Source organism: Acanthochromis polyacanthus, chromosome 18 (assembly GCF_021347895.1).
Source record: "Acanthochromis polyacanthus isolate Apoly-LR-REF ecotype Palm Island chromosome 18, KAUST_Apoly_ChrSc, whole genome shotgun sequence".
NCBI lineage: Eukaryota > Metazoa > Chordata > Actinopteri > Pomacentridae > Acanthochromis > Acanthochromis polyacanthus.
In genome coordinates, this window is record NC_067130.1 from 23,801,901 (window position 1) to 23,820,706 (window position 18,806).

The window sequence follows — 18,806 nt, forward strand, 5'->3', positions numbered from 1 at the left end:
GCAGTGTTAGGGGGCCCTGGGGCCCTCCACTGCCTGGGGGTCTGGCGCAGGGGTCGGGTGGTCTCTCTGGGGAGGTGGCTCTGGCTCATCTGGGCACAGGCGTTGTTCCTGGCCTGTGTGCCGCCACTGGAGTCAGTTTCTGCCGACTGGAGGCTTCCGTCTGGGCCTGGTGCTGTCCTGGGGTGTGGTGGGGTGGATCATAGATATACTAGATGCCTCGCCGGCCAATGAGCGATGCGTCAGTGCGCCGCCGTCTTGGAACGGGAGCAAGCGGGAGTAAACAAACCAGCGATAAGCGTGTTTATCACACACCGATTGCCAAAAAGCTCAAAATGCCACAGTCTTGTGCGGCCTGGGGCTGCACAATACAACGCAACCCAAACACAAGGGCACAAGGAATCACATTCCACAAGTGAGTATGCCCTTTCCATTGAACTTTTCACAGATTTCACCAGATATTGTAGCAGAAACCCATGGTATGATACCAAGACATTGTCAGTCTGTAGCTATATCCAACACGGTCTCACGGGGATTCGTGAAACTGTCACGTCAGTTTTTGTTTCGGTTTCGTGCGCACCAACACGATGTCGTCATGTTTTTCATGCCGCTCACCACGAGCGAAACCCGCTGTGGTAATCAAATCTGAAAGTGGTTTATACCGGCGGATTCATGACGATTTAAGCTGTCCATCAGTGTTTGCGGCCGCGGCCGCTGCTGCGGCCGGATGTCTGGCAGCCGCAATGGCGGCCGTGGCGGCGGCCGCAAACGCCGATGGACAGCTTAAATCGTCATGAATCCGCCGAATTTGCATAGGAATTTAAAGAATGTCCGGCGGCCGCAGTGGCGGCCGCAAACGCCGATGGACAGCTTAGATCGTCATGAATCCACCGGTATAAACCACTTTCAGATGTGATTACCACAGCGGGTTTCGCTCGTGGTGAGCGGCACGAAAAACATGACGACATCGTGTTGGTGCGCACGAAATCGAAACAAAAACTGACGTGACAGTTTCACGAATCCCCGTGAGACCGGGCTGCTATATCTTTGGAGAAGTGCACACAGAGATGGCAAATTGGGTTTCAGAAATTAACTCATACTGAACTTAGAAAAGGATATATTGTTTTTGATGAGCAGTTAATTAAATCAATATTATATCTAGCTTTTTTTCATGCAGGCATGGAACACAAGTAAATTGAAGAATTTAGGCATGGTTCCAACTTTGTGCTAGCTATGTGCTGTTATTGTTGTTCCCTTTTTTCTCAGAGTGAGGAAAATCTATGCCTGTGAGTACTGAATTACTTAACCGTTTGTGTTATTGAATTGAGCAAGTACGATGCTGTTGAGTTTGATCTTGTACCATTTTCCGCGACCGCAATGCTAACCGTTAGCATGTCAATGGGTTTTCCCATAGGAATTAGCATCAAGCTAGCGGACTTTGTTTATACGCGTATAATTGTTCAAAGATGTTAATCCCATATGGAAATGCGGCACAAAAAAGGAACAATCAGTAAACTAAATAAAACTTAGAAGCTGCTTATCGTGGTGATCAGAGAAACCTGACATCACAACAGGTCAACACAACAAACAGTTGCAGGAAAAGGGTCCCTAAAACTTGTTGTGCTGATTGACACCATCTCTTTGGCAGTGTAATCAAAAGACGACCTCGTACGCTTTCAAATGAGCCATACAATGTCGAAATCTGTGCATTACAAGGAAAGTTATGAGCGGAAAACTGTGTCTGTGTAATGGTCTCGCATATACCAGACGTTGGTTGTTTACAACTTCACTCCCGTTCCAAGATGGCGGCGCACTGACTCATCGCCAGCCTATGCTGGACAGTGGCGTGAGGCATCTAGTATATCTATGGGGTGGATGGGGCATAGATATATACAAACACTAGGGCTGAATCCCAAACCGCCCCCTACACACTATCCCTACACACTACCCCTCCGTTTGCGCGTTCCCGTGGAGGGTCCTCCATATTAAGGGCCGTCCCAAACCGCGTAGTGCGGAGGGAGAGTGGACTGTTCAGCCCTTAAATAGCGAGTCTGCATTGATGCTCACTCCGGACAACTTTTTCAGGAAGTGCAACGTCGAAATGGAGGAGGAAACAAACATATCGATGGAAGTTCCACATGCGTTCTTTATTTCTCCCACGCCTTTTTCACACTGACAGAGCATCACAAAGAGTGGTGTAAAAAGATAAAACAAAAGAAACAAATCTTCTCTGCTGACGTTTGATTTAATTATGCACCCCCTGACACCTTAAAATTTGAACACAACTGACAGAATTCATTTATTCATTTGTTGGATCTGAAATGCCAGATAATAGGATTGGAAAAAATGTGAGTGAAAAAAGTGGGATGCTTTCGTCTTCTGGAAGCAGCAGCGATCCTTGTTAGTTGCAACCTGTGCCACAGCGCTACAGCCATGCACAGTAGGCATCTTTCTGTTACCATGGCGATGACGTCTTCCGTTTTCCGGTGAGGCAACAGGGCGTCCCATTCCTGCCGATCGTATTTATACCCTCCCCCTTCAGTAATAGGTGCCCTCCACAGATGCGAGTGTGACTTCTTTTGGAGTGACACTCGGTAGTGTAACTCTCATAACTCGCTCAATTCTTGATTGATTTACAAACGGTATAGTTTATTACAAACCTTACTAACGTGGCTATGATTCGGGCTCAATTCCGAAATCGCAGCTTTTCGTTCTGAAAAATGCGGCATAGTTGTGTGTCTTTTCTGCCTGGCTACTCACATTGAAGATGGTGCTACTCACAATCTGATTTTCAATTATTAGGTTTTCCTGAGACCAACGTTTTTTGAGAACCAAATCTTTAGGAATTACATTCTTTGTGGTTGTGGTTGTATTTATTTGCTTGTTAAGAGACTTTGATTGAGACCTTAGACTTATTGTTTGCATCTATGCTGGGATTAGTTAGCCTGCAGCCGAAATGCATTGTGGGTAGTGTAGGCACCAGGTTCATGAAAAGAAAAGACAACATCTCTGTTTGTTGTGCATTGATTTTGGTGGAGCTTTGTTTTTATCTGTGCATTAGAAAGCAGAAAGAAGTGCAATGCTAAATAATAAAATTACATTTACATCCATTTATGCTGAAAAAAGATGATATCTGTGTTCATTATTATATGAATTCAATGGTTTTAATTATTCTTATGTAAGCAGTAAAAGAAGTACATCTCTGACGTTTATAACAAACCAAGCTGTTCTAAAATCAGTTGAAAATTGAGCAATCTACAGTGATTTTAAAATCCATGCTCCATTGACTTTAATGTTATGAGTGATCGAGCAGCCCTGTCCCAAGATGGCCGCCATGTGGCGACGTCGCTTCCCATAGGCTGACAGTGCTCATGAGCCATCTAGTGTTTGTATATATCTATGGGATGGAGTCTCTGTGGCGCTGCGGGGTGGGCGTCCTGCATCCTGGACGTGCTGGCTTCAGGTGGGCGTGGTGCTCCCAGCCCTCGCTTCCTTGTGGCGCAGCCTGGTCCCCCTCCGGGGTGGGGTGCTGCGTGCGGCTGGCCCATGTTTGGAGCTATTGCGGCTCCCGGGGGTTGTGGCACTGGCTGGGCCAGTTGGTTTGTGTGGTCCCTCCCTGGCCCCTTGCCTCTTGGCTCTGTGGGCCCTCTGCATCAGTACCGGTGATCTTACCACCTTTCTAACCCACTGCTCTGTCCTCTTTGGCTGGATCCACACCAGACTGCCTCTTACTGTGCATTTCACAAACTTCACACCTCACTGTACATAGCAACTTTTAGGCAAATATAGGGACACAACAGTTAGGGCCCCGAGAGCAGGTGGGGACAGGAACAATGGGCTCTGTGGTGGGGTGGACAGCAGGGCTCTACGGCCCCGTCTCTTCCCCATCATCCTCTTGCTTGCCTCCCCTGCTCTCCTTTTTTTTTTAATGCACCACACACACTCAGCTTAGGAGTAGGTCTGGGATGGCTGATGTCTCGCCTAGCCTCCCCACTTTTAATGCACCACATGACACTCAGGGTTACACTTATCATGGTGCAGGGATAATGTTTCCCGTCAGGAATCGGGAAGCATATTAATAGGGGGATAATGGAGGGGTACCACAGGTATGGCCTCGCTGGTGGGACCCGGCCCCCTTATGGCTATGGGGCCGACCATCATCTGTGTTGCTGTGGCTGAGGGGTCCCTGAGGCCTGGGGTGGTTCTTCTGCGTGCCTGACGGGTCCCGGTTGGTGTGGTGGCTCTTGGTGGGCTATGAGGGCTGAATTGGCTGTCCTGGTGGGCGCTGTGGTGCTGGCTGGGGGTGTATGGTGGCTCTGTCCTGGTACGTTGTGGGGTGTGGGGACCTTGGGCATGTCATGCTCACCTGGGGCCTGGTGCGGGGTTCTGGAGGGTTTTTGGGGCGGTTGGGGCTTGGGTGGCGGGTGGGTCCTTGTGCCCTGGGCTGCCTGGGTCGGTCTGGAGGTGTCAGTAGCTGTTCCCTCCTGTTCTCGGGGTCTGTGCCCGGTGGCTCTTTGGGGGTGCGCGCCGCCCCTTTGTTTTTTTTTTTGTTTTATTGATGGGTAATTAGTAGTCGGGAATAACACAATATCTGACACTCTTCAATTGTAATAGCACCACTTGTTAGATCCTATCCTTGTTCATTCTGTTTCATCCTATCCTGCCTTTGTTTCCCCTGCACATCACTGAGGTGTAGCACTGCCCTCCCTGGCTCATGACAGGGATGTCTAATAAAGAATTTCAGCTTAGCTTTCAGGGAGGGCTGGTGATGGTCACACGCATGCACTAAATATTAAAATATTTGGCTGCAAGACTAAAATATGCATTAATCTCATAAAATGTTGACACCCCTTTCATGTAGTTAAACAATGAGAATAAATGCAGACAAAAAAAAGAATAAGGACATCCTGTCATTCACGCAAATACAATATTGTGGACGGTACAAGCCAGCTCAATTGACTTTTCTTAACCATATAGTATCACATTCAGATGACAGTAAAACGCTCATTCAGGAGGTGTAATGGTTCTGTTATATGCAGTGTTGGAAAATAAAATATTCATGCTTCATGCAGCTTATAGGGGCACTCCCACCAAAAACTGGACTGGTCTTTAGCAGCAGACAGATGAATTATAGGATGCAGACATCTTAATACTGCTTCATTGTCATGTTGGGAAAAATGTGCATCATTTGCAGGTTAAGTGTATTGTGTTTTGCCATTTTTCTGACATGGGACAATTTTGCCTGCGACCTGGCTATGTGTGAAGATGCACGAAAAGATAATCTTGTTTTATTTTGTGATGGTTCAGGAAAAGAAGCAGTTATATAAAACGGCTTGTCAATAAGGTACATTGTGGCAGCAAGCACCCTGCAGCTTTACAAGCATGTGAATTTTATCATGAATCATTTGAAAAGTTTGATTTCAAGAGAGTGACTGAAAAGTACAGAAACTATCCAATTGAAACTGTCATTTTCCCTTTTTAAATGCTTATTACCTCAAGTGGGGAAAAACACTTGATTGCGAAGGTTAGGATCAGAGCCAAGGAACACATATCAATGTAGGTCCTTGCAAATATAGAAAAATTCTTTATTAAAATGACAAAGTAAAGCCAAACAAAACACAGCAGGGATTATTCTGTTAGGTATTTGGGAACAAAACTTTAATTTGGAAAGGGAAGAAAACTGATCCTATTGTTAGAATAAATACGCTAACCTGTGGGGCGGCATGGCTCAGTGGGTAGAGTGGCCGTCTTGTAACTGGAAGGTTGCCGATTCGATTCTCGGCCCGTCGTGCTCATGTCGAGGTGTCCCTGAGCAAAACACCTAACCCCTAATTGCTCCTGATGGGTTGTGGTTAGCGCCTTGCATGGCAGCTTCCGCCATCAGTGTGTGAATGTGTGTGAGAATGGGTAAATGTGATATATCATGTAAAGTGCTTTGGATAAAAGCGCTATATAAATACAACCATTTAACCTATGAAATAAGCTTTATTTCTTAGTGGACTAATTCCATTAAACAGAAGAATAATGAAGGCATTATTTATCAACCTGTCCTGTCCCTCTCTACTAATTCACATTTTTACTTTCCTACAGGCTCATTTGACAAAATTTCTTTTTAAGAGGATGCTATAAGGTGCAAAAATACTGTAACAAAATCCAGAATAACTCACCTTGCCATCAAATTTGGAGTATTCATTGAAGGGGTTGTTGAGCTGCTGGGGACATTGCTCCAGCCGCAGTGAAAGGGTTGATTTTGTACCAGCTATCCGTGGCCTGTCTTTAAAGTCACGTTTTTCAAACAGAGATCCCAGATCCTCCACTGGACAGAAAACATAGGAGAGAAAACCACATGCAGCAATCGGTGTGATATCAAGTACAGTGATGCTTTGTGGTATCTTCAGAATTTTTGATATGCAGAACATGACAACCTACAGTGGGTACGGAAAGTATTCAGACCCCTTGAAATTTTTCACTCTCTGTGTCATTGCAGCCATTTGCTAAAATCAAAAAAGTTCATTTTATTTCTCATTAATGTACACTCAGCACCCCATCTTGACAGAAAAAAACAGAAATGTAGAAATTTTTGCAAATTTATTAAAAAAGAAAAACTGTATTATTTGTAAATAATAGAGAATTTAGATACTATAGACTGATGCGCTTTCTAATTTTACTATTTTTGTTGTAATTTATATGGCCACCAGTGGATGGTGCTAAAGTTGCATCAAATACATGAAGCTGTATTTTTTTTTATCAACTATGGTTGCTGTATCTGGCAAATGTCAGAACACAAAGTTTTTTTTAAATAAAAGCTTGCTAGCCTGTGAAATATATAGCTGTTTCTAAAATTAAAACTAAACTGATATCTGATCAAAGTATACAAATAACTAACAGTTCAGTTCATCTCTGATTTCTTAAACAGTGAAGCTAAAAGCTCAGGACTGAACCTGAGGACCATGAAGATGTAACATAACATTAAACTGCAGCTGATAAACTGTGAGCGTGTGAGTTCACCTAACTAAGGTAAAGAAAATCACACAAGTGCTACTAAATCCTGATAGGCCGTTTCTCCATTTTTGGATGATTATCAGTGATTGCTGTTGCTCCATGGGATAAAAAAAAAAGAAAAAGTTTAGCAACAAAAATTGGTAACATGCAACTTTTTAATGTACAGTATACATTTTTTAGACCACCACCCAGTGTAAAGTATTTGTCACTGCTGATTACAAAATCTTCTATGTTTCTGTAATGGATAATCTGCCAAGATGTGCAAGTTCTTTAATCAATGATATCCTTAATGCAAAAATAGAATTATTGTTGGTATCCAAGGATTTTCAAATTTATTGTTTCACAAAACAGCAGAAAAAATAGTAAAGCACATCATTATTTTTTGATTGAGATGCCAAATTACAGTTTTTTGCTTGCATTCCTGAAGAAAATTTTGTTTTAGTGGTTGTATGTTATTCTTCATTAACTTCTGACTTGTCAGAGAATCCCAGTGTGGTGGCTCAAATTTGAGTAAAAAAAAAAAAAGAAGAATTCAGTTTTAAATTCCTCAGTCTGGTGAAGCATAGGGAACTCACTGAGAAAGAGAGTCTGACTTAATGCACTTCATGATGCTGGATGGTCTTTGCGACAAATAGGGAAGACAAAGTGTTCTCACAGTGTGGTCAAGTATGCCTTGCACTCAGTTGCAGAGACTGCTACTAACAACATGCACCAAGGAAGAAGCTGAGAACAAATGCTAATTGAAACAGATGTCACGCACCTCAAGATTTTAAAATACCCGTGACAGAAGGAAGACCACTGCTAATCTTCAGGCTGAGGTTAATACTAATAGATCAGAATCTGAGACACTCTCCAGAATGACTATAAGCAGACGACTGAAGGAATAAAGGTTAAAGAGACGAATAGTTGCTAAGAAGCCATTACTGAGGACTGCAAACATACAAAAACACCTCGAATTTGCCAGGAGCACAAACACTGGACTGTAGATGACTGGCAGAAGGTACACTGGACGGACAAGTCCAAGTTTGAAGTCTTGAGTCAGCATCATTGTGTTTTTGTCTGCAGAGAAACTGGAGAACGTTTTGATGCTAGATGCTAGTTTTCTAGTGGTAACTTTTCAGGTATTCAGATATTTCTTTCTTTGGTTTAAGCCACTTTAATGACACACGCTTTTGAAACTCTTTCAAACAACTCAAGCTCAGTCATTTTTGAATTAGTGAAACAAGGTGGAGGTTCCATTATGGTATTGGGTTTCATTTGCGGATACGGCATGGACAAAATATTTCAAATGGTTGGTAACCTGAACACGAAGGTCTACCACAACATTTTGGTGCATCATGGAATCCCTTTTGGATTGAACCTGACTGGTCGAGGGATCATATACCAAGAAGACAACGACTCCAAGCATACTTCAAAGCTGTACAGAGATTACTGGACCAAGGAAAAAGGAATCTGGAATAGATGGACTGACCAAGTCAAAGTCCAGACTTGAATCCTACTGAACAGATTTGGATTTATTGAATTCAAAAATAGACTGAACAAAAGTTTCACCCAAAGCAAGTCTCTGGGAACAGCGAGAAACTATCTGAAACTTGATAAAAGAAAAAAAGTACATAAAAACAATGGCAGCAAGAATACAAGCTGGTATCAGGGCCAAAGGAGGTCACACAAAATATTAAGATTTTTGGTAAATATATGCAAATAAGAACTGTTTAGTTGTTCCACTTTATTTGCCTAATAAATAACAATACAATTTTTAGTTTGAAACAAGTTTTGACAGATTTCTAAAAAAAAAATTGCGTTTTCACATTTTTATGGTGGGTGGTCTAATAAATTTGTTAATGACTATGTATTTAAAAATTGCTAGAAACTGTACCTGACTGGGAGGATGTCCTCTCTTTCCACTGGATGTTTTTACATTTGAATTGGTTCTGCCGTTCTTTCCTTAGTCTTTCAAGCCTTTGAGCTGAAAAGAAAGGACACTGTTAAATTTCATACAAGCAAGTGAAAGTCACAACAGTTCAGCGAATATATCATTGTGTAAACCATAATGTGAGAATAATAGTGCACTGGACACCTTGGTTCAGATTAACAGTGGCAAGAAAAGAATTTATTAGCCCCATCTACATGCAAGTGTAAATTGGTTCTAAAATATCGTAAGATATCCCCACATGTAAACAGATCGCCAGGCCAGCTGGAGTCTTTCTGTGTGGAGTTCCGATGTTCTCCCCGTGCAAGTTTATGACAGACCTGTACTTTGAAATAACACTGATACGTTTTTGCATTTGACACATCATCAGTATCAATAATAAAAATAAAGCTGCGAGCAGCGTTGAACGGGTCCTCGCATCCTTGCTGGTCGGCGACCCCAAGCATGTCCACCAGGCAATGCTACGACTGAGAGTGTATGTAGGCCCATGAATGTCACAAAGGCTGGATTCTTAGCACACAGGTCAAATTTCAGGCAGATTGGAGCATGTACAGGCTATTTATGCAGCACTTTGTGTCCATCCACCAGGTGGCGCGATCTCTGTGACTGTATAGTGGTCTATGAAACTCATAAGGACCGGTCTCTGATCAAACATGTAAAGTTTCAGGCAAATTGGAGCATTTACAGGGGATTTACATATTATGTACTGCTTCATGGCGTAACATTGTAGTTCAGTTGGCCGCCATGGCCACGCCCTTTGAGTTTTGTGAACAATTTTCACAAATACTCAACCTGAAGGCGTGTAGTATATATTGTCCCAATTTCAGGTGTTTTGGAGCTATTGCCTGTGAGAAATGAATTGTTGAAAATGATCAAAAACAGCAAAAATCTGACATTTAATTCAAAATAGCGGACTTCCTATTGGGTTTAGAGAATGACTCCAAGAGACTTTTTTGTTTGCAATGAGGTGCTACATATGCATGCCAAATTTCATAGTCATAGGTAAAAGTCTCTGTGGAGGCTATTCTTAAAAATGCTGTAGGGGGCGCTATGGAACATGCTGTGAATGTATTTTGGCCAATAAATGTGATCAGGACAGGACTGTGTTTAATTATGTGAGGTCTGAGGTAGATTGGAGCATGCAGAGGATAGTTAAGTGGCACTTGATATTTCATGGCGAAACATCATAATTCTGGAGGTCGCCATGTCCACACCCTTTGACTCTGCAAGAATCTTTTAATAACTTTTGATCATAATATCGTGTTGTATACCCTGGCAAAATTTCAGCTCTCGAGACCTTAACCCCGAGGAGGAGTTCGCTCTCAAAAATTCAAAAAATAGAGAAAATTTATCCACGTAATTCAAAATGGCGGACTTCCTGTTGAGTTTAGGGGATGGCTCCAAGAGGCTTTTTTGTGTGTCCTGGTGTGCTCTATAGGCCTCCCAAATTTTGTGGATGTAGGTGAAACGTGCTGCTGGGGCTGTTTATTAAACATACTGCAGGGGGCGCTATAGCACATGCCCTGTCGAGATGCATACAGTGTTATTCCTTGAGACGACTGTGATGTGTGTGTAAATTTTGGTGAGCTGTTGAACATTCTAAGCCTGTCAAAAAGTACTTTGTCACAACAACAACGCGTTGCCACGGCAACAGCATTTCATCAAATATAAAAATCTTCACACTGTGGTATTGTCTGGGGGTGAAGAATCAGCTGACCAATTTTCAGAATGATATGAAAAAGTTTGGAGCAATGGTGTGTGCAAATGTAATTTCTAAACTTCTTGTTACCAATAGGTGGCGCTATGACTTTCTAAATTTTCATCGTGGATGTCCTCACACTGGGCCTGGTGTCCAGCACATGAAGTTTGGGGCAGATATGATGAGGATTTGCTGAGATATAAGCATTTTAGAAGTCATGGCGAGACATCGAAATTCGCCGTGCCGCCACAGACACGCCTTATTATCACACATCACCATTTTAACTGTGAATCATCATCAACATGTTTCGGTTTATATCACCACATTTGAGGTGAATTTGAACAAGAGACAAAGAATAATACATCAAAGTGTAAAAAATGACATTTTCTGTTGCCAGCAGGTGGCGCTCTGACTGTGGACGGATTTCATCATATGGATGTGATCAGGGCAGGAATCTGATCATACATATAAAGTTTCAGGCAGATTGGAGCATATTCAGGGCATTTACACAGCACTTGAAATTTCATGGCGAAGGATCAAAATTCCACAGACCGCCACGGACACGCCCTTTGATTTTGGAAAAAGATTTTAATAACTTTTCCTCATTAAGGCCTCCTGTATGTACCGGTCGAATTTGAGGCGAATTGGAGTTTTCCCCTGGGAGGAGTTCGCTCTGGAAAAAAGATGAAAAATGGGCAAAATTTGACATTCAACACAAAATAGCTCACTTCCTGTTGGGTTTGGAATATGGCTGTCGCTGACTTTTTTGTTCAGTCTGACGTGCTTCATATGTGTACCAAATTTGGTAGCTGTAGCTGAAACATGATGGCCGTGGGAAAGTGTAGGGGGCGCTATGGAGCCATTTTGTGACACACCTCCACATTCTCTAAAAAATATGAAATTTTTCGCCAGTTCTGATGTGTGTGCAAATTTTCATGACTTTTTGAGCATGTTCAGGCCCTGAAAAATGCAGTTCTTTTGGCAGGATAATAATAATAATTAAAGCTGCAAGCAGCGTTGAACGGGTCCTCGCATACTTGCTGGTCAGTGACCCCAGGTATTTCCACCAGACAATGCTGCGACTGAGAGTGTATTTAGGCCCATGAATGTCACGAGGGTTGGATTCTGAGCACACAGGTCAAATTTCAGGCAGATTGGAGCATGTACAGGCTACTTATGCAGCACTTTCTCTCCATCCACCAGGTGGCGATATCTGTGTGACTGTATATTGGTTGATGAAACTCATCAGGCCTGGACTGTGATCAAACATGTAAAGTTTGAGGTAGATTGCAGCATGTACAGGGTATTTCCTCAAGACGCCGTGCTTCATGGCATAACATTAAAGTTCAGTTGGCCGCCATGGCCACGCCCTTTGAGTTTTGTGAACAATTTTCACAAATAGTCAACCTGAAGGCGTGTTTTATATATTGTCCCAATTTCAGGTGTTTTGGAGCTATTGCCAGTGAGAAATCAATTGTTGAAAATGATCAAAAACACGAAAAATCTGACATTTAATTCAAAATAGCGGACTTCCTGGGGGGTTTAGAGAATGACTCCAAGAGACTTTTTTGTTTGCACTGGCGTGCTACATATGCATGTCAAATTTCATAGTAATAGGTGAAAGTCTGTGTGGAGGCTATTATTTTAAATGCTGTAGGGGGCGCAATGGCACATGCTGTGAATGTATTTTGGCCAATAAATGTGATCAGGACAGGACTGTGTTTAATCATGTGAGGTCTGAGGTAGATTGGAGCATGCAGAGGATAGTTAGGTAGCACTTGATGTTTCATGGCAAACCATCAAAATTCTGGAGGTCGCCATGTCCACACCGTTTGACTCTGGAAGAATCCTTTAATAACTTTTGATCATAACATCGTGTTGTATACGCTGGTAAAATTTGAGGTCTCTCGGAGTTAACCCCTCGGAGGAGTTCGCTCTCAAAATTTAAAAAAACAGAGAAAATTTATCCACGTAATTCAAAATGGCGGACTTCCTGTTGAGTTTAGGGGATGGCTCCAAGAGGCTTTTTTGTGTGTCCTGGTGTGCTCAACAGGCCTCCCAAATTTTGTGGATGTCGGTGAAACGTGCTGTCGGGGCTGTTTATTAAACATACTGCAGGGGGCGCTATAGCACATGCCCTGCAGATGCATACAGTGTTATTCCTTGAGACGACTGTGATGTGTGTGTAAATTTTGGTGAGCTGTTGAACATTCTAAGCCTGTCAAAAAGTACATTGTTTGTCACAAAAACAACGCGTTACCACGGCAACAGCATTTCATCAAATATCAAAATCTTCACACTGTGGTATTGTCAGGGGGTGAAGAATCAGCTGACCAATTTTCAGAATGATATGACAAAGTTTGGAGCAATGATGTGTGCAAATGTAATTTCTAAACTGCTTGTCACCAATAGGTGGTACTATGACTTTTTCCAAATTTTTCAGTGTGGATGTCCTCAAACTGGTTCTGGTGTCCAGCACATGAAGTTTGGGGCAGATAGGATCCTTTGAAGCTGAGATATGAACACTTCAATTTTCATGGCGAAACATCAAACTTTGCCGTCCCGCCACAGACACGCCTTTTCATGACACGTCACCATTTTTTCTGTGATTCATCATCAATGTGTTCAGGGTTATGTCACCACATCTGAGGTGAATCTGAGCAACAGGCTAAGAATAGTACATGAAAGTCTAAAAAATATCAAATTCTTGATACCACAAGGTGGCGCTGTGACTGTGAATCATTTTTGCTATATGGATGTCATCGAGGCAGGTCTGTGATCATACATGTAAAGTTTCATTCAGATTGGAGCATGTTCAGGAGACTTACACAGCATTTCCTGTTTCATGGCGAAGGATCAAATTTCGACAGACTGCCATGACCACACCCTTTAACTATGGAGGAAGATTTTGATAACTTTTTCTCAGGAAGGCCGGCTGTATGTACTGGCCAAATTTCAGATCGCTCAGACTTTCCCCCGAGGAGGAGTTCATCATAGATTTTGTACAGTTAACGCATGATGGTGCACTTCCTGTTGGGTTTAGAGCATGGTTGTGATTGACTTTTTTGTGTTTCCTGATGTGCTGCATATGCCTCCCAAATTTTGTAGGTCTAGACCAAATTCCCTCTGAGTTGGCCTAATACCACTTTTTAAAATTTTGTAGGGGGCGCTATGGAGTCATTTTTGCGCACACCTCCACATGCCCTAAAAAATATGAAATTTTTCGCCAGTTCTGATGTGTGTGCAAATTTTCATGACTTTTCGAGCATGTTCAGGCCATGAAAAATGCAGTTCTTTCGGCAGGATAATAATAATAATAATAATTAAAGCTGCGAGCAGCATTGAACGGGTCCTCGCATCCTTGCTGGTCGGCGACCCCAAGCATGTCCACCAGGTAATGCTGCGACAAAGTGTATTGAGGCTCATGGATGTAACGAGGACTGGATTCTGAGCACTCAGGTCAAATTTCAGACAGATTGGAGCATGTACAGACTATTTTTGCAGCACTTTGTGTCCATCCACCAGGTGGCACTTTGTCTGTGACTGTATAGTGGTCTATGAAACTCATCAGGACTAGACTCTGATCAAACATGTAAAGTTTGAGGTAGATTACAGCATGTACAGGGGATTTACACAAGACGTCCTGCTTCATGGCGTAACATTAAAGTTCAGTTGGCCGCCATGGCCATGCCCTTTGAGTTATGTGAACAATTTTCACAAATACTCAACCTGGAGGCATGTTTTAAATATTGTTCCAACTTGAGGTGTTTTGGAGTTATTGCCTGTGAGAAATCAATTGTTGAAAATCAGCAAAAACACCAAAAAATTGGACATTTAATTCAAAATGGCCGACTTCCTGTTGGGTTTAGAGAAGGAGTCCAAGAGACTTTTTTGTTTGCACTGACGTGCTACATATGCATGCCAAATTTCATAGTTATAGGTCAAAGTCTCTATGGAGGCTATTTTTAAAAATTCTGTTGGGGGCGCTATGACACATGCTGTGGATGTATTTTGGCCTATAAATGTGATCAGGACAGGACTGTGTTCAATCATGTGAGGTCTGAGATAGATTGGAGCATGCAGAGGATAGTTAGATAGCACTTGATGTTTCATGGCGAACCATCAAAATTCTGGATATCGTCATGGCCACACCCTTTGACTCTGGAAGAATCTTTTAATAACTTTTGATCAGGAGATTGTGTTGTATATCTTGGCAAAATTTGAGGTCTGTAGGAATTAATCCCGAGGAGGAGTTCGCTCTCAAAAATATCAAAAAATAGAGAAAATTTGTCCACTTAATTCAAAATGGCGGACTTCCTGTTGGGTTTAGGGGATGGCTCCAAGAGGCTTTTTTGTGCGTTCTGATGTGCTCTATATGTCTCCCAAATTTTGTGGATGTCGGTGAATCGTGCTGCCGGGGCTGTTAATTAAACATACTGTAGGGGCGCAATAGCACATGTCCTGCAGAGATGCATACATTCTTATTCCTTGAGACGACAGTGATGTGTGTGTAAATTTTGGTGAGCTGTTGAACATTCTAAGCCTGTCAAAAGCTACTTTGTTTGTCACAACAACAACACGTCTCCACGGCAACAGCATTTTATCAAATGCTAAAATCTTCACACTTTGGCATTGTCAGGGTGTGATGAATCAGCTGACCAATTTTCAGAAGGATATGAAAAAGTTTGGAGCAATGGTGTGTGCAAATGTAATTTCTAAACTTCTTGTTATCAACAGGTGGCGCTACAACTTTTCCTAAAATTTTGAGTGTGGATGTCCTCAGAGTGGGCCTGGTGTCCAGCACATGAAGTTTGGGGCAGATAGGATGAGGATTTGCTGAGATATAAACATTTTAGTCGTCATGGCGAGACATCAAAATTCGCTGCGCCGCCACAGACACACCTTTTGATGACACGTCACCATTTTCACTGTGAATCATCATCAACATGTTCAGGTTTATGTCACCACATTTGAGGTGAATCTGAGCAGGAGGCAAAGAATAATACATCAAAGTGTAAAAAATGACATTTTCTGTTGCCAGCAGGTGGCGCTCTGACTATGAATGGATTTCATCATATGGATGTGATCAGGGCAGGACTCTGATCATACATATAAAGTTTCAGGCAGATTGGAGCATGTTCAGGGCATTTACACAGCACTTGAAATTTCATGGCGAAGGATCAAAATTCCACAGACCGCCATGGACACGCCCTTTGACTTTGGAAAAAGATTTTAATAACTTTTGCTCATTAAGGCCTCCTGTACGTACCGGTCGAATTTCAGGCGAATTGGAGTTTCCCCCGAGGAGGAGTTGGCTCTGGAAAAAAATGAAAAATGGGCAAAATCTGACATTCAACGCAAAATAGCTCACTTCCTGTTGGGTTTGGAATATGGCTGTCACTGACTTTTTTGTTCAGTCTGATGTGCTGCATATGTGTACCAAATTTGGTAGCTGTAGGTGAAACATGATGGCTGTGGGAAAGTGTAGGGGGCGCTATGGAGCCATTTTGCCACACACCTCCACAATTCCTTTAAAATATGAAATTTTTCATCAGTCCTGATGTGTGTACAAATTTTCATGAGTTTTTGAGCATGTTTAGGCCCTCAAAAATGCAATTGTTCTGAGAGACAAATAATAATAATAATTAAAGCTGCGAGCAGCGTTGAACGGGTCCTCGCATCCTTGCTGGTCGGCGACCCCAAGCATGTCCACCAGGCAATGCTACGACTGAGAGTATATTTAGGCCCACGAATGTCACAAAGGCTGGATTCTGAGCACACAGGTCAAATTTCAGGCAGATTGGAGCATGTACAGGCTATTTATGCAGCACTTTGTGTCCATCCACCAGGTGGCGCGATCTCTGTGACTGTATTTTGGTCGATGAAACTCATAAGGACCGGTCTCTGATCAAACATGTAAAGTTTCAGGCAAATTGGAGCATTTACAGGGGATTTACATAAGCTGTCCTGCTTCATGGCGTAACATTGTAGTTCAATTGGCCGCCATGGTCACGCCCTTTGAGTTTTGTGAACAATTTTCACAAATACTCAACCTGAAGGCGTGTAGTATATATTGTCCCAATTTCAGGTGTTTTGGAGCTATTGCCTGTGAGAAATCAATTGTTGAAAATGATCAAAAACAGCAAAAATCTGACATTTAATTCAAAATGGCGACTTCCTATTGGGTTTAGAGAATGACTCCAAGAGACTTTATTGTTTGCACTGAAGTGCTACATATGCATGCCAAATTTCATAGTCATAGGTGAAAGTCTCTGTGGAGGCTATTCTTAAAATGCTGTAGGGGGCGCTATGGAACATGCTGTGAATGTATTTTGGCCTGTAAATGTGATCAGGACAGGACTGTGTTTAAGCATGTGAGGTCTGAGGTAGATTGGAGCATGCAGAGGATAGTTAGATAGCACTTGATGTTTCATGGCAACATCAAAATTCTGAGAGGTCGCCATGTCCACACCCTTTGACTCTGGAAGAATCCTTTAATAACTTTTGATCATAACATCGTGTTGTATACCCTGGTAAAATTTCAGTCTCTCGAGCCTAACCCATAGGAGGAGTTCGCTCTCAAAATTCAAAAAATAGAGAAAATTTTTCACTTAATTCAAAATGGCGGACTTCCTGTGGGGCTTAGGGGATTGCTCCAAGAGCTTTTTGTGTGTCCTGGTGTGATCTATATGCCTTTCAAATTTGGTGGATGTATGTGAAACGTGTTGCTGGGGCTGTTTATTAAACATACTGTAGGGGGCGCTACAGCATGCACAGTGCCGGAGATGCATACCGTGTTATTCCTTGAGTTGACAGTGATGTGTGTGGTAATTTTAGTGAGCTGTTGAGCATTTTAGCCTGTCAAAAACAACTTTGTTGTCCAAACAACAACGCGTTGCCACAGCAACAGCATTTATCAAATGTCAAAATCTCACACTGAGGCATTGTCAGGGGATGACGATTGAGTGACCAATTTTCAAGAATGATATCCAAAGTTTTGGACAATGGGATGTGTAAATGTAATGCCTAATGTCCTGTTACAATAGGTGGCGCTATGACTATTTCAAATTTATGAGTCTGGATGTCTTTAAGACTGGTCCTGGTGGTCCAGCACATGAAGTTTGGGGCAGATAGGAACCTTTTGCAGCTGAGATATGAACACTTCAATTTTCATGGCGAAACATCAAACTTTGCCGTCCCGCCACAGACACGCCTTTTCATGACACGTCACCATTTTTTCTGGGATTCATCATCAATGTGTTCAGGGTTATGTCACAACATCTGAGGTGAATCTGAGCAACAGGCTAAGAATAGTACATGAAAGTCTAAAAAATGTCAAATTCTTGATACCACAAGGTGGCACTGTGACTGTGAATCATTTTTGCTATATGGATGTCATCGAGGCAGGTCTGTGATCATACATGTAAAGTTTCATTCAGATTGGAGCATGTTCAGGAGACTTACACAGCATTTCCTGTTTCATGGCGAAGGATCAAATTTTGACAGGCCGCCACGACCACACCCTTTAACTATGGAGGAAGATTTTGATAACTTTTTCTCAGGAAGGCTGGCTGTATGTACTGGCCAAATTTCAGATCGCTCAGACTTTCCCCCTAGGAGGAGTTCATCATAGATTTTGTACAGTTAACGCATGATGGCGCACTTCCTGTTGGGTTTAGAGCATGGCTGTGATTGACTTTTTTGTGTTTCCTGATGTGCTGCATATGCCTCCCAAATTTTGTAGCTCGAGACCAAATTCCCTCTGAGTTGGCCTAATACCACTTTTAAAATTTTGTAGGGGGCGCTATGGAGCCATTTTTGCACACACCTCCACATGCCCTAAAAAATATGAAATTTTTCGCCAGTTCTGATGTGTGTGCAAATTTTCATGACTTTTCAAGCATGTTCAGGCCCTGAAAAATGCAGTTCTTTTGGCAGGATAATAATAATAATAATTAAAGCTGCGAGCAGCATTGAACGGGTCCTCGCATCCTTGCTGGTCGGCGACCCCAAGCATGTCCACCAGGCAATGCTACGACTGAGAGTGTAGTTAGGCCCACGAATGTCACAAAGGCTGGATTCTGAGCACAAAGGTCAAATTTCAGGCAGATTGGAGCATGTACAGGCTATTTATGCAGCACTTTGTGTCCATCCACCAGGTGGCGCTATCTCTGTGAC

At 42.6% G+C, this 18,806-nt stretch overlaps 1 protein-coding gene across 1 annotated transcript in view; it reads right to left on the bottom strand.

The window, feature by feature from the left end:
* mapkap1 (MAPK associated protein 1) overlaps nt 1-18,806 on the bottom strand; it is a 69,364-nt gene that overhangs the window by 24,988 nt on the left and 25,570 nt on the right. The window contains exons 3-4 of the mRNA XM_051938386.1: nt 8,876-8,965; nt 6,165-6,313 (exon numbers count right to left, since the gene is read on the bottom strand). Of these exons, the coding sequence (XP_051794346.1) occupies nt 6,165-6,313; nt 8,876-8,965 (239 nt within the window). The remainder of the gene's footprint in view (nt 1-6,164; nt 6,314-8,875; nt 8,966-18,806) is intronic.